The sequence below is a fragment of the Chaetodon auriga genome, chromosome 6 (genome assembly GCF_051107435.1).
Source record: "Chaetodon auriga isolate fChaAug3 chromosome 6, fChaAug3.hap1, whole genome shotgun sequence".
NCBI lineage: Eukaryota > Metazoa > Chordata > Actinopteri > Chaetodontiformes > Chaetodontidae > Chaetodon > Chaetodon auriga.
This window is the reverse complement of record NC_135079.1, coordinates 21794374-21811372: the sequence shown is the minus strand read 5'-3', so window position 1 is coordinate 21811372 and position 16999 is coordinate 21794374. Positions and strand designations below refer to the sequence as shown.

Below are 16999 nucleotides of genomic sequence, written 5' to 3'. Positions count from 1 at the left end.
ATCTGTATATCAGGTGGGGAAAATATGTTTCCAAGCTTCCATTTTTATTAACCTTGTGCACTGAACTTAAGTCTTAAGTTACTGCTCCAAAATCTGTCAACGCTCTGGAAGGTGACAAACCCGTAGAAGTTCAGTGTACCGACCACCGCCCAGCACCCAGAGTATAAGCATACTTAAACAGCCAGCTGTACACTGCCAAATGTGTCGTGAAAGCAGAACCAAGTGCTCCCCTCCCCTCCTTGTTGTCATCACCTTGAGCTCCAGAACACCCAGCAGCGCCTCCACCCAGAGGAGCTATGGGACGAACAGGAAGTCTAATTCTAGACCACTTCCTGGATGACATTCCTGACCTGAGATGCCTTCCTGCTAGACTCACTCAGATCTATGGGTCCACCAGTGAATGTAAATGTATATACAGGAGAAGAGTGTGGTGAGATTAAAGGGATGGGAAGCATTTAAACCTATTAAATCTATTTGTCTGGGACATCTATTTGAAATTACATTGTACACTAACATGGGGGACAATTGAAATACTGAAGTCCTCATATATAATGTTGATGAGTGACTTAGGTTAGATATATTTTCATACTGCCAATCCACCCCTCTGGATTGGTCAAATCCACCAATCTGACCTACTTTTGTTGTACCTTCAGTTACAAATGAAAGTTCACATGAATAGCATTTAGCGACAGACTGATTGCTGGAAACACATGGAAAAGAACAGGACAGAATAGGGTCAGTGTGGTGCTTATCTGTTCAATTTTCCATATTGAATTGGCTTTTCTAAATTTGTATTTTTGCTCAGATCAAAATACAATTGTTTCTTTAGAGTAGTTCCTCCGGCCTCCTATTTGTGGAAAGTTGGACAGAACCAAGGAAAACTGGAAAGTAGGAAGTCGGAAGGTTTTGTTTCTATTTGTGTGCTTCCTGAGAGGGCGGGATCTAAGCGCCCGACTCAGCTTGCGTCTGGTTGGCTGGCCGGGGCCGTCCGTCTCGCCAATCCTTAAGCCTGCAGACAGTGACAACATCCTGTCATGGCCGCGCACACATATCGCTTTTGTAGGTGCGTTTCCTCGGTTGTTATCGCTCAGTGCACTCTTGCCAGAGGTGCTAACTCACCACGGAGACTCTGTGTTGATGTAGACATACAGCACGAAGCTCGAGAGCCATAAACGGTGATTGTCCCGTAGCACCAGTATGAAAAAGCTCGATAGGCTAGCATATGTAGCTAACGTTAGCCTTGATATGCAGCGTGTCCAGATTAAAATAAAAATCCCCTGCAGTGATGCTGCTGTGGTCCTCCTGCTCCCTGACTGTTTAGCTGCCCCTGCAGATCCTCTCATCTCAGCTCCTTCAGCACTCCTCTACAACGAACACTCAGCATTTCCAAATGTCTGTGTCAGCACGTTTCAGAGCAGGTTTGTACATCATTCAGCTGGTAACCACTGTGTTGTAGTTACATATAGCTGCAAAGTGGCCCATCCTTTCTCCTCTACACTTCTTTTAATGAGGTGTCTTACAGTTGCTAAAGCCTCTGTAACACGCTTCAGTCCCAATGTTACATTTTTTTCTCAGGGGAAACTACATTGATTTTTGCCAAATAAATGAAAAATGGAAGGAGCCTCCAGTCTCACGCCTTGTCTTTCATCCTGTTCTGAGCCTGGTTTGCTTTCCAATATACATTTGCTATCGTGTCTGTTATTATATGTTCATATTAATTTGTTACAGTTTAAGTTGGTTTTCTTAAGGAAACAAAAGCATGCAATAAAAAAAGATTTCCTTCTCCTTCAATATTTATTAGTGTATCTTTACAGATTTGCTTATCCTTCAAGGTTAATTGATACAAAAATACAATATGAATCTAAATATATGTGTAAATTATTTCAAAAATATATAAACTACAAGAGAAGTTTCACCTTAGCGACTGAAAGTGACCAAATAATATTGCCAACGAAGGCTCAAGCAGCTCATTGCCACAGAAAAACAAGTCAAAATAAAACCTGATTTCCACAAAACCATGAAAAAGAAAAACTAAAATGATTCAAAAGGCAACTGTATCTTAGCAAAAAGGGAAACCAACAATAATGATTGGATTCAGATTAAAAAAAAAAATAAACAGTATGAAAAACACAGATATATCTCCCAAAGACTTGCTATATTTTTTATAATTTGGAAGTTTCATTTCAGTGAAGCTGACCCTATAAAGGAAGAAGCTTATCTCCTGCAGCTCTGAGATGAAGAATCTGAACCCTGGCATCAGGGATGCAGTTACAGTATGCTCTCCCTCAAGTTCCCACTGCTGGACACGTTTGACTGCTGACTTTCTGTTTGGGTTGCTGGTGTTCGGTTCCATGTGTGATAGTCCAAAAGAGCCTGGTTGAGTTTCTCGATCCAGTCCAGTCTTTCCTGTTTGGTGTCGGCTGAAAACCAACACCTGAACAGCAACAACATCCATCAGTTTATGCACTGTTAGAGAAGTCAGACCTGTCTGTAAATAGGTGCTACTGAGCCTGTTGACATCTAGGAGTGAAAGTGATTTTTCTTCTTTGGTAAACTTTTCTACTTTCACCTCCAAATTAAGACACGGTTTAAAAGAGAGGAAAGGCTGTAAAAGGAAATCTTTTTCTTAAAGGTAATTATGCTGTTTCAAAACAAATTTCTAGACATAATACAATCACTGATGTCACAGAAGGCGTTTCCCTTCAGCTGTCAAAATTAAAACACCCTCTGTGACATCACTAGCTGGCTGCAGCCAGAAGAGCAATGTGCTTCATTCTGACTGTAAAGAAGAATATTCAAACAGTTTTTCACAATAAATTAAGATTGTTCCTCTATATTAGCAAAAATGTGCAACCTCAAAGTCGATCAATAGCTGTCAAACAATTTGGTCCTTAAAAACAGGAGGTCTGGGATTCGCACATGGAAGGCAGGCTGATTTGAATCCATGAACACGAGCAACAAAAATCTGGTTTGAAGCTATTATAACTAAAAGGAATTTGCTGTATTTATACTTTGCTAACTCCCAAAGATCTCATTTTACTGCAATCTTACTTTGCCAAAGCATCCCGGCTGTCGTCCTGCTGCGGCTGTGGGATGCTGCTCACCAGCTCAAAGGTGAAAGGTCGCGCACACGAGTCTCTCTTCACCGGTCTGACAGACTGTCTGTGGGAGCTGGACAGACAAATGCTGCCCTCTGCTTCCTGAGAGGTTAAAGCAGAATTAATTGACTAAAAGTAACTTGGTGTCTTAGTTTGCAAGTCTGTCTGGTCTGTCCATACCTTAGTTTCTTTGTCATTGGGGTGGTTCCAGTAGTACATGTTGCATCTCTCCAGAACAAAGTATCGGCGATGCCACACCCCAAATCCACTGATCATTTCAAACATTGTCTGGTGACAGAACCACAGACACGGAAGAGTGAAACTGCAGTTTAAAACTGTTTAACATTCAAGGAAACCATCGCTTCTGATTTGTGGAAGTCGAGTTTAGCACAGACAGGAGCTGCAGTCCCACCTGAGTGTGTAAATCTGCCTCTTCTCAGAGTGGTTTTAAAGTCCTGACACTTGTTTAACAGTTATGACAAAATGGAGTTCTCATTTACTTTGTGAATCTTGTTGTGGAAAAACACAAAACGTCACATTACTGACCAGGAAGCCTTGGTGCTGCACATTAGAGTGACTTTCGCTGTTCAGTTGCAGGTAGATGTTGCCCTCTAGAGGAGAGAGAAAAGGCACCTACCGTTGAGAGAGGAAAAGGGAGGAGACAAGAGGTTAAACTGGTGTGATGTGGACGACACAAACAAGAGACAAGAAACAGAATATTTTGAAGAATTTCATTCCAACATGTGCTTCATCCATTTTTGTGTAGAAAAACTGCCTGAAATTCAACTGTTCTGGTCAAACTGATCAGATGTGATCGCAACCTGTGACTTTAAGAGATGTCATGAATACCTGTCAGATACACTAAGTGTCATTATGAGAAGGTGTCACCATGGTGCTACTGCACTTTGGAGTGAAATTCTTCTTGTCTGTTTACAAAAACACATGCGCGCACACGCACGCACGCACGCACGCACGCACGCACGCACGCACGCACGCACACACACAGGCCTTCTACTGGAAAAAACTCAAATGGTGAAATGACACACTGCTTTGATTAAAAGTGTACTTTCATGCTGCCATTCTCCACCCCATAATGTCATGACGTCATGTAATTCAAAATTAAATGACGCAAGAATATAGCTGAGACTTGTAACAACATGCATACAAATACACATCCAGGGTTTGTGTACCAGCCAGTAACTATCTCATTTATTTTGCCCCTCAGCACCATGTCATTTCACATCAAATCTACTGAATGGATGTTTTCATTGGTTTAAGAGATCAGATGGAAAAGGGCTTGAACAGACAAACTTCATTCACCACAAACAAACACTATAGAAACTGAGGCGGCGGTTAATTAGTATGACTGAGATCATGAGTTAGAGGTTAGGTTAGCAGAGAGAGGTGAACAGCTGACAGCGTGAGGAGTGACACCTTTTCCTGAAATTCATCTCCCAGCAGCCTCCTGATTTTGCCTTCAAGTTTCATCTAAATGAAGGAAGCAAGACAGAGAGGGGGAGGGAGGTCGACAGGGAGGGGCAGACATGTTACATCACCAGTGAGCCCACCCATGTGTAGAAACTGCTAACAGAATAATAAAAAGACCAAAGGGATGTGTGGTAGTGCTGTAGCATTGTGCTTCTTCTCTGGTTGGTCAGTGCTGGAGGTGCAAAACAAGGTGACAGTCGATCGCCTCTCCATTCTGAATGCTATCATTCAATTCATAATTACCAAAAACAGTATTTACATGTCTGCATCCATCAAACTGTTCCCTATACATTGTATTTGATGCCAAGCTGCCAAACACAGTGCGAACGGCCCTTCCTAACAATATCATGACAGATCATTACCTTATCCAGGGGAAACTTGCTGTGTCCCAGTGAGGCCAAGGTAATCTTATGGGAGCCCACCAAACAAAAGTTACTGGAGCGACGAGTGTTGAGAGCAGGAAGAGCAGCAGCTGAAGGACAAAGAGGCACTGAATGAAAACCCATAACAAACATGAAATGGTCAGTCAGCAATGGACAAGACCATCATTTCTAAACTTTTATGAGAGTCCCATTCTGGAGTTACTGCTGAGTTGAGTAAAACAGGGAAAAGAATGAAGCCTCTTTGTACTGTAACACATAGTGACCAGTAGAAAACTTACATGTCAGACTGTTACTGGATCTCTGTTGAAAATAAAAGAAAAGGTTTAGGTTATGTGACAAAAACAACAGAAACTATAAGAGTAGAGCATGAAACAAAAATTGATACTCACTGTGATAGTGTTCAGAAGCTTTCTTGGCGTGACCTGAACATGTAAATACACCATAAATGAATTAGACTGCCATTGATAAATACACACGGCTCATTATTTGACCCACCCACCTACCCGTGACTTGGTGGTGGTCCGGTCCATGCTGCTGTTACTACCTGAAGTGTGAGACTGGAGAGGCACAAAAGTAGGAGCATTAAAAGTCTGAACATCACATCTAAATTATACATGTGTATGTGCGTTTGTGTGTGTACGTGTGCATGAAAACAATCACATAGATTAACAAAGTACAGGACGAAAGACAGGAGGACAGGTCTCACTGCACAAGGTTGCCACCAGACAAATGTGTTTGGTCATCAGCCTGGTATCAATCACTCCAGCAAAGAGCAGATACTTGTCCTGGCCTTATATATGCATTATATCTGCTTGGGCTAGGCTACATGAGCTGACCCCATTGGCTTGATAGAAAGTTTCATCCGAACGTCATTGTCTGCTCAGTAGTGTGGCCATCATTCCTACTGAGCTCCACCAATGACCTACCACATTTGAGGCATCCTTGAATCCCATTCTCACCCAAGCAAAGAGAAAATACTTGGCAGCATGACACAGCTTCATAGCAACATTATAGCTACTTAGGCTAAAGTACAATGGCTGACTCAAGAAGGCTTGATAGGCAACTTCATCTACATTCCATGGCCCCCTAAGCCGTCATCACTGTATAACTGGTTCCACTAGACATAACAACAGCCACTAGTTAGTAACCTGTCTGGCATGAGAAACCTTTCCTGAATGTTCCAGTGTCCCAGAACCACCCACATACTCAACGCAGCCTTCCAAAGCAATGTACACTTCAAGCCTCATTCAAGCAGCCAACACACCATGCACTGTATATATAAGCACAAGCTATAGCCAACTTATGAATAGCAATGGTAAACTAGTGAATGTGAATTGACAATGGGGAAAAATACATCTGTGACCTGCGGCCACAACCACTCACCAGGCTGTAGACTTCCACATCAATTTCAAAGGATGGACGAATATCCTTCCTGACATATCAAGGAAACAAAGCAAGCAATGCATTAATCTATATACCACTAACATGTTTACACTGATACAGTCACAAGACATAATGCAAAAAGATTTAAGTGGCAAAGGCTGCCTGGATGTGACATTCATTAATCATTTGTTCACAAAATAAAATGGATTTCATGTGTTCATGAGGAAACACATGCTGTCAATTCAGAAAAACAAAAAGAAAAATGGAGCTGCAGCAAATTAGTGCTAGAAGCAGAGTGTATGCTAACGGAGCTAATGAACTGCAGCTCACAGAGTGACAGAAGTAGCGAAAGAGATGGTGTCTCCATTCTGAGCGTTGGCAGCTGTGGCCAGCGGGGTGGCGACGATGTTGCAGGGCCCGTAGCGGATCAGGACGAAGAAGTAGTGACTTGGCCGACCTAAACAAGCACATAAACAAATCAGTCCTTTCAAAGCGGCTGCCGACCTCTACATTTGCGTTAACAAAGCCCCGATCTTTGAAATACAAATGAAATGCAGTAACGTTAAATCGCTGTGCTACCTGTTCGGTTGTGCGAGGAGCAGACAAATTCAACCTTGAGAGGCAGCTGGATGTTTGTGATGCTGACAGTTCCTCTGCAGGGCTGCTGGGAAACATAGTCCCTGTCCTCCCCTGACTCTGAGCTCCTCTCCTCCCTCAGTCTGGCTACCTCTGCCAGCAGGGCTGAGCGTTTCTCACCTGAAACATACGTAGATCAGTAGATGACAGTGACGACAGGCAGCACAGAAGAAAAATTCTTATTATTTGGAACAAGATGTGTAGATGTGATTAACATTAAATAAAAAGATACATGTATGTATGTGTTTTTTGTTATTAATACTGTTGCTGTCCTGTTTCTAATATTTTAATCAACTGTATGTAAAATGTAAAAGTACTAAAAGAATGGGTCTGTTGGGACGACATTTTCTATAAAAACAGTAGTGTGAACTTGGCGTCATATCTACACAGAGGGGGGACCATTAAGATAAAGATATTGATGAGTACAGGAGACAAGCAGCAGTTTCTCAGCTTCAGCCTCCTCCAGTGAGCCTCGTCCATGCTCCTCATCAGTACAGCAGCTCAGAGCCTGCAGGGTCTGGTTGATCACAGTCTGCAGTTTCCCTGCTTCTTCATTAAGTGCCTGAACAAACACAGGACAGAAGGCAAGATTTGTACTGGATTTAATTCAGTCAAAGCAACTGTGGTGCATTTTAGATTTACAGTTGACTGAAATAAAAGATGTATGTACTTAGATCTCATCCTGAACACGGAATGACCTACTGTGAAATTAGCTGATCAACAGTTAACAGGTTACAATTCAAAATAGTTGAAAACAGTGCTACACACCGTGATTTTCTCCTTGGTGTTGACAGAGGGTTGAGGTTGGGACTTCACTGGAGCTCGTCTCTGAACCCCAGGAGTGACGCTCTGAATGGTGGGCTGCTTACTCTGTCTTTGTGTACGGTAGGCATCAATACTGTCAATCACAGAACAAAATCAAGTTACAGTCATACACAACACTGGGCCTGTGATCTCTTAAATGTGTGTGGCAAAAGACAACACTGATGATTCAAGACTGAGAGTTCAACTGGAGTTCATTCCAAACAGATTTTGTACAAATGGCTGTGTTTTACCTGTACAGAGGAGCAGATTCAGCAGGAGGGGTGGAGGTCTCTTCTGGAGTCAGGAGCAGAGACGGAGGATTGGACTCCTCGCTCACTGTCAGTCGCTGTTGGGGGGACATGAATGAAATGAAATATTCTTCTGGGTTCTGGATCTATCAGCTTTCCCACCAAGCACTCAATCCAGCAAGCTCCCCAAATGACAGCTCAGAGTTATGAATGAATCTTACCAGAGGGGTGACCACGGCCTCTACAGACTTGCTGAGTGGAGAGAGGATGCCGCTGGGAGGGAAAGTCAGCAGCTCGTCTCCGTTGTTTTCAAGCTTCTTGCTGTCATCGCATGCTTCTTCCTTGGCCTCCTCCTTTTCTTCACTCTTCTCCCTCTCGGACTCTGTGTCTACTGTGTCTTTGACTCCAGTGCAAGCACCGATGCCACTGTCGCGGTCCTCAGTGTCTTCATCATCCACCCCCTCTTCCTCCATCCTTTCAGCATATTCCAGCACCTCCTCAAACATCTGGTCGATTATTTCAGCAGTGTTGGTCTCATCATGAGAGCTCAGTTCAGCATCTGTGGAAACAAGCGTGTACAAATGTGTCATTTTCTGAAGCAACAGTAGTAGATGGTTGGTGAGGTCCCAGACGAGTGTTACAACTGAAGAAAACCCACAACAGATGGGCACCATCCATCTTTTCACATGTGCAATGCCAAATGTGTGTTTGTTGCCCATATTGATCCCCACTTATTGCTTTTGTGAAGATTAAAAAAAACATTGGCTGAAAAATTAGAGTTCTGCAAAAATAAATATAAATATTTGTTTAATTTCAAGTAAAAAAAATATAATAAAATATTTAGTGTCCCCTTTAGCCACCCTGTGATACAGAAAACATGCTGCTCTGAATATAAAGCCAAAATATTCAGTTTACCAAGGACGAGTGATCTCTGCCTTAAAAATAAATGACTTCACCCATGTGTTCCATTCTCCTGAGGTGTGCTCAGGCAGCCCAGGTGCTCACACCTACATCTTCTTAGTGTTCACACCTGACACACTTGCTCTGGACTCCATGGAGGTATTGGTCTCAGACAGGGTGGAGTCATTGATTAGCTGGGGCTCCAGGATAAAGGTGACTTTCTTTGAGCTTTCTCCTTCTTCTGCCCTTTGGGTTTCTTCTCTGAGCCCATCTACAACACCCTGCCTTTCATCTACTGCATCTTGCTCCATTTCCCCTGTCTCCAAAAGGTGACCGGACACCTGCACCTCTGTCAAACACTGAGCTCCATCACTGTCAGATGATTCAGCCTGAGTCTCCACCTTATGTTTTGCTACATCTTCAAGGTTTGTTTCAAGCTGTGGATACTCAGTCTGTGTTTCTTTCTGGGCCTGAGTTTCATCTGCAAAAGGAAATGCCTCTGTGTCTTTCACTATGCTATTTGGGCCTCTACTGTCTGACTCTAGATCCAGGTCCTCCTCTTTGATATTGACTGTCAGGATCTCCTTTGACTGTTGACATATACCATCCTTATGAGTACATCCCTCGATCTCTTTTTGGTGTTGTTTTATTGTAAAGAAATCCACATCTCCTGTGACTGCTCCCTCACAGCATCCTTCACAGGACTCTATGTTCCCTTCGTCTCTGGTTACAGCAGACTCTAACTTGTCCTCCTCAGGTCTAGGTTTCTTATCGCCTGCAATTGCAGCACAAACATTACGTAAATAACATTCACCATCGTGGCTGTCAGAGGGTTCACTGCTATCTGTAATGCTATCTCCTTCCACATTTTCCAGTGTGGATAAATTTAACTCCCCTTTCTCCTCTTCAGCACACACATCTTCCTCCTGTTCTTCAGCTATGATAGACTCTTCCTTCTTGCACACCCTGTCTGGAGGATATATCCACAACCTTAACTCCTCATCTGTCGAAAGCTCAATATCATCTTCACTGTATGAATGACCATCAACTTTTCCAACTTCGTCAAGTGAAAACACCTCAGACCTCTCTTGTTCAGCTACTTTGGAAACCTCAGCTGTTTCCTCCTCTGGATGAGCTGATTCTAGCAAGCTCTGCTCATCACCTGCAGGTGACTCTGACACATTGTGATTGTCACTGAAGGGTGCTCTGGAGAAACTCTGATCCTCTCCGAAAGACAGTTTCAATACAGTCTGGCTCTGTGATTGTGGTGCCCCTTGTGGCTTTTCTTCATTTTCAACAGAAGCCTTGTGCTCTTCCCTGACCTCTCCACCCTGATGAGTATTTTGCTCCATCCATTCCATTTGCAGCTTCCCTTCATTTGAGTTTTCAAGCTCTACAGACGGTGCTGGGGTCTCAGAATCACAGGGTGACATTTCACCTGTTGAAAAAGTGGTCTCACATTTTAACACTATGCTACCTGAGCTTCATACTTGATATATTTTATAGCAGGTACTGAGTATTCATACAGTCATTATATCAAGAAGGTTTTAGAGTAACAAATATTAATACCAATTAACAAAGGAAACACTTGTGGTGGGGACACAATACAGGCCTTGCAGATCAGCTTAGGACATTCCTACTTCTGCCACTACAGCCTTTGTCCTGGTATGTATTGACTTGACTCTCTAAACTATTGAAAACAAAGTGTGTGTTCATTTCATTCAATTCAGTCAATTTGATGTCAAAGGTCTTACCTGTCCCATTTGAAGATTTCTTCCCTGCATCTGATGTAAGAGCTTCAGTGAAGCTGCCATCTTTCATGTCAGTATCACCATCAGCCTGCTGAATGCAAAAATATTAGCACCAGGAAGCAAATAAGAGGTAGAAATGCTGAGCAGGTTTATTTTGAGTTTATCATTGCAAGCAAATAAACAACTAAAGGAAAATGAAATATTGCATCCTGCAGTTATAATTTAGGCCTTTTACTCAACAACCACAGAAGCAGTACCAGGAAAGGAAAAAACCTAAAAGGCACAGGAGACCTTTAGCAAACATGCAAATAAAACAAAGCATTAAAACTCAAATAAATCTCAAACCATGGAAGCCTAAAAACACAAAACAACTAGTGTGACCAGTGGAGCAGGGCAATTAGTGACAAGGTGGAGTTATGCTGATGCTGAATAGTCAAAATATATATTGACAAACCCCTCCAAGGTGACTCCATGTACAGTGTATTACAGGGATATTGCATAATTTCAATAACATGTTTGAAATAAAAAGTGAATTTGTGACATTCATCTGTGTTTATGTCATGTGAGGTGAAAAGATAAGCCTTTGTGTGAACATCCCAGTTTCCCAAAATCACATCAAACTTATGTGCACCGTTTCAGAAGTGAACTTCCCTCCACTACAAGACAAAAAAACTGGAGCCATGTGAATGGGTAATTGTGCCAACCAATAGCAATATGCTTGCATGCCATCCTCTCAATTCAATTTCTATCACTGCTAAATCAGTACTGCCCATTCTGGTGACTTCAATTATTGCGCATGTGTCAAAGCACAAAAGTGACCCAAGAGTGAAGAGTTATTTGGTCACCGACTCACATCCCAGGGCTGCATGGGAGGCCAATGAACCCTCCTTCTAGATCTAGGAACCCACGAGGGAGATGAGGAGCCAGGAGGGGTCCTTCCCTGCTAATGTTTACATAAGCTGGTGTTAAGGCTGTGTGATATGACCAAAATCTCATATCCTGATATGAGTCATTTCATATCTAGAAAACCATACGCACATATCACAATATAGCGCATTTTCAGCAAATTCAGTGAATTCTAGTCTACGTAAGAGACCACTTGGAAAGGCCTATATCTTACTACATTTTGAATTATATACTTGACAAAGAAATGGTACTCTCTCATATTTGAACCTGAAATTTTCAATTAAGCATGTAACAAAAATATTAATGTATAAAATATGAAAAGGTAAATAGCATGTGAAGGTGATAAAAGAGGATAGTCGAGTTTCTGCCTCATGTGGGGACCGGTCTACAGTATAATTAGGAGTACGGTTTCCTGGTCTGTGTGACACTTTTCATGCCTTAAACCATGTCCATGCATGCCTGTTCTTTTATGTAAAAGCTCCTTGTTTTGTTTTGGCTGGTCGGAGTCCTTCCCCTGTTCACATTGACCCTGTTCTGTGTCACATTCACTCTGCTCCAGGTTTGTTTGGTTACCTGCTGCAAATGTGCATTGGGGAAACAAAGCAACCACTTCACAAGAGCATGGCACAACACAGGAGAGCCAACACCTCAGGTCAAGACTCAGCTGTCCACCTACATCTCAAGGACAAGGGACATTCATTTGAGGACAATAATGTACATATTTTTGGCAGGGAAGACCGATGGTTTAAAAGAAGAGTGAAAGAAGCCGTCCATGTCAAACTGGAAAGACCATCACTGAACAGAGGAGGTGGTTTAAGACACCACTTATAATGCGGTCCTGAGATCTCTCCACAGCCAGCTCAACAGCCATTCACACCAGGACTCATGTGACCCTATTGAGTCACATGATGGGCAGGTAGGTCAATGACCCACCCATTCTCTCCCATCAACACCATGACTCATGTGACCCTAAAAAACTTGCGTGATAGCTGGACGGAGCTATGATCCTGCAAGATGACAAATGCCTTGGATTTCCCACCAGTCAGAACTGAAGAAGCCTTTTTGAGGTGAAACCACAAGCAAATCCAGTTGCCTTTGGAAGCACTTAGAGGTAAGAACACTTTGAGTTTGTTCTGGTCAATCTGTGCTTTATGAGCCAAACCACATCTACTTCAATATAACACAAAAGTAATTATCACAAGACGGACAGCTGTGACTAAAATGTCCTTGAATGTTTGACAGGCAAAATATCATGATCACAAACCCACCTGAGTAAATGAAGGGTCAGAGTTGCTCCTTTTCAGCCAGGCATTCTCCCTGATTGGTTGCAACAGACTCAGCTCCTGCTTCCGTTCCTGAGCAGTGAAACCATGTTAGATGTCAGAAATAAACTCTACAGGTACTCCAACAACAACAATGTATTATTTGAGTAATAAACAGCACAAGGAGAAACCAGGTCATTTGTTCTTAAGTTCATATAATTAAAGGGTATTGCAGCTGCTAGTAGCATTAGTTTGGAACAATTTTAACAGACATTGTTGAGCTCTTGGCCAACGCTGTGACCTGGCCATGGATAGGTGGCAGAAAATGGATGGATGGAGATTTTAACATTCAAAGATTCACAGACACCATTCAAGAATACTGATATATTACAAATGAATGTGTGTAAATTATTGATTTCAGCAGATGTTTGATATTTGCCCATCGAGTAGAAGACCTAGAGAGTAAGAATGGGGTCAATCCCAGTAATGTAGGTAATACTAATATACTCCAAGAAATAAAAGCCCCTGAACCAACCTCACGTATGCGGGAAGCCTGCTTTGAGCTGGGTGTTGTAGTGCCTTGGAGTTTCTGCTGAATGCCCGATACAAAGTTGGAGCAGGTCCGAGGACCGGACATGGCAGGGCTCTGTGTGGGGGCAGGGCTGGCCTCGAAGACTGGCACTTTAAACCGCTCCATTCGCTGACTAAACTCTCCCTCATCTGGAGAAAAAGCATTCAGTGATGACTTTTCAAACATAACTAGAGAATAATTAAAATTAAAATTTCAAATTTTGGCAACAATATCCTGGTGAGGTTTTCTTGCCACAATCTAAGGAATTTAATATTGAGTATCTGCCGGTACCAAATTCCAATCTAGTATTTATATTTTCTTTCACAACGCGCGGCTACCCAACAACACTGAATGTCCCTTTCTCCCAGGTGCTAAAATATGCTTGCTGGAGGTTTGGCAGGTCCAACTCCAAGCATGGCTCTAATACTAATCCGAAGCATCCACAGTATCACCTAAACATAAACATTTCACTGGGGAATACTGTCAAAATAACAACAGGACGCCATACATGCCAGTTACTGTTCTCTACGGCTGCATCTAACAATTATTTTCATTGTTGATTATTTTCTCAATTAATCAATTAATTTTTTGGTCTAGAAAATGTCAGAAAAAGTTGAAGAATTGTTTCCCAAAGCCCAAGACATCCTCAAATGTCTAGTTTTGTCCACAACCCAAAGACTTTTAGTTTACTGACATAAAGGAGTGAAGAAACCAGAAAATATCTACATTTAAGAGGCTGGAATCAGAGAATTTAGATTTTTTTCACTTAAAATGATTAACCATTTATAAAAAATACTTGGCAATTCATTTAATAGCTGACGACTAACCCAGTAACCCAATGTTTCAGTGATTCTCTCTTGAAATGAATTAATCGCCTCACTGACATTTCAATTTGTGAAGCTTTGTTTGTTTTTGTGGCAGAAATGCCAATAAAGTATCTTTGGCTCTTGTGGAAAAGGGATGTCACATTTATCAAAATAGTTTTGTTTATCAATTTGTATGCCTACAAATCATGTATGACAAAAGGATCAAAATCACATAACATTCCTTTCAATAAATGAATATACATTAAGTACATATTCATGTAGATGTAAAGCAACGCACAAAAAAAATCTAGTTCTCTCTTCTTTATAACACAATTCCACATTTTTTTCAACCATCCTTTGCCATTGACAGTTAAGACCTTGCCAGTCATAGTACTGATGTAACTAAACTCTTGTCACAATCACATGAACCAGATTTTAGACTTTCTGCACTAGTTGTTGGCCCTCTGGCCACTGTCACATTTAAGATGAAGACCAACGACCACTTAAGTCAATGCCTTAGATTATTGTATTACCTTCCATCTATTATTGCTCTACATGTTTGACCTTTGGACCTTATTTTGTATCTTGTTGTTTGCTTCACTGCTGCTGAATGTTTCATCATTCATTTATCAGGAGAAACACTTTCTTTCCTCTATGTACTGCACTGCACTGAAAAGCAACTCTGTATTCAGCAGTGACAGTGACGTTTTTGAACATGTATGTGTTCATATGCATTCTCACCGAGGAGATGCTCCTTGAAGGCCTTTTCGTGGATAATGACGGATGGGCTGTCAGCCCCAGGATCAGACAGGCACCGCTGGGCCAGAGGAGCTCCTCCCAAAACAAGAAAAACTTGTTGTCACAAACGTGCAGTATTAATCGAACTCCTACACTGTCAGAGCGGCTTCGCACAGATTGCTAAACAGGTTGATAAACGTTTTTATCTTGCATGCCGATAATCCACCTTGACTGTTAACCTTTGCTACCATGACATGTCGACATCTTGAGCACTACCATTACCCCTCCAAAAATAAACTCTAATACTCATGGATGTGCAGATATACACACTTATACTTTCAACTGCCAGTTTATTAGGTCCACCTAGCTAAAACTAATGCACTGTAATATAAAAGTCCTGTAATAAATCCTCCCTTCATTGAGGCTTTTGTTGAATCTGTTGAGGGGGGTTTGATGTAACTTTACCAACATTTTTGTTGACTTATATTGTCTATTGAATTATATTGTCTATTGTATTATACTGTCTTATACTGAAACATGTTTCTACTATCATTGATAAAACTTGGGAGGACAAAATGTTAGCATGTCTGCCTCAACATTAAAGGTAGGCTTACCATCTCGTCTCTGGGTGAGTTGCTGGATTCGGGACTGGACTGAGGGAACCATCGGGGTGTCTGGCTTTGTCTCTAATTCAGCTTCGCGCAAAGAGGAGGAAGGTTTAGGGCTGCGGTTCTCCTGACCAGCTGCCCCAAGACGCCGCCGCTTCTGACCATCGTTCACCTCTGAGGCATCGGATAGAAACACAAAGACTATAAAGACTGCTGTGAATATGTAGACATACTATATTTATAGAGAAATACACATGATCCTTCATATTCCTGTCAATACAGGCACAAACAGACCTGATGGTGAGAGGACATTGTCTTCAGAATCTGACAGAGGTGCTCTCTGTCTCTTCAAGCTGATGTTGCCACTATTTTCCTCACCAGCTTCCATACTGAGCTGCAAACACAGTGACATTACAGCCCACATATGAATTTTAAGATGTCAGATGTTATTGGACAGAAACTTTTAAGGACAACAGCATTAGTACAACAAACAGTCAAGCCACCCAGTTTCTATAGTAGTTAGTCCTTTCTCAAAACACCTGCTTGCTATTAAATAAACCAGATAAAAAGGAGATTTCTTAATAGCGAAGGCACTGTACGTCAGTATAATGGGAAGTTAATACATGTTAAAACCTAACAATGACATGAAACATACTGTATTTGGTTAATATGACTAAAGCTAGCTTTTATCAAGCTTTTATTAAATGAACACCACCAGACAGTATTAAACGTGACAACGCCCAGAGTTTCAATTTCAACTCGGGTCGGTTTTATAATGAAACACACATTCATAGAAAGTTTTGCTAGCTAGTCAGCTAGCCAAATACAGAGCGTTATCTTGTTATCACTGCCAACACAGCAATAGTCTAAGTAGCATTAACATGAGTTTTTACTTTTTGACAGTCAGTTGACAATAAAGGTGGTACAACAGTGAGCTAATCTTAGCAACACAGTCCTTTGAGTCAAAGAAGTAGCTCACTTCAAGCTAACGTTAACTCATCTACAGTTGCACAGCACGTCGTTAGCATCGCTTACAATGACAGGCTAACTTTAGCAGGTACAAATTGTCTTGTCAACGTGGTAACAGAGTAAGCAGAGTGAACCCCTTACCTGAAAAGATGTCTGTTTGGAACTACAGTCTGTATGAAACAGGTCAACGCCAACTGACAGAAAACAAGAAACAACCTTCTAGTTGTTTTAAGCTTTCTGTCTCCTCCTCCAACTTTGAATTTCAGCGGGTCTTCTGACGTTTGCGGCACGCACAACCGGAGTCCCGTAAATACTCTCGCAGAGCGCCGAGAGAACCGGACCAAATACCGCAGGCCTGTGTTGCGCAGCGGATTCCACGGCTGTTCCGTACCTACTCATTAATTCAAAGGAAGGCTGTTTTACCGTATTAAACAGAGTAAACACGCAA

The 16999-nt window shown here is 41.9% G+C and overlaps 1 protein-coding gene across 1 annotated transcript; it reads right to left on the bottom strand.

Annotated features, from left to right (window-relative positions):
• Positions 1 to 2199: 2199 nt before the first annotated feature.
• anln2 (anillin, actin binding protein 2) lies at positions 2200 to 16735 on the bottom strand. Its single transcript, XM_076733712.1, has 23 exons — positions 16693 to 16735; positions 15877 to 15976; positions 15589 to 15756; positions 14978 to 15070; positions 13395 to 13579; positions 12866 to 12952; positions 10695 to 10782; positions 8262 to 8599; positions 8044 to 8138; positions 7757 to 7886; positions 7415 to 7550; positions 6932 to 7108; positions 6683 to 6809; positions 6353 to 6401; positions 5473 to 5526; positions 5359 to 5391; positions 5248 to 5269; positions 4949 to 5058; positions 4533 to 4586; positions 3645 to 3731; positions 3279 to 3386; positions 3052 to 3200; positions 2200 to 2434 (listed from the first exon to the last, which is right to left on the bottom strand). Exons 2-23 carry the CDS (start codon positions 15968 to 15970, stop codon positions 2269 to 2271), a joined length of 2550 nt encoding a protein of 849 aa, XP_076589827.1. The 5' UTR covers positions 15971 to 15976; positions 16693 to 16735; the 3' UTR covers positions 2200 to 2268.
• Positions 16736 to 16999: the final 264 nt, after the last annotated feature.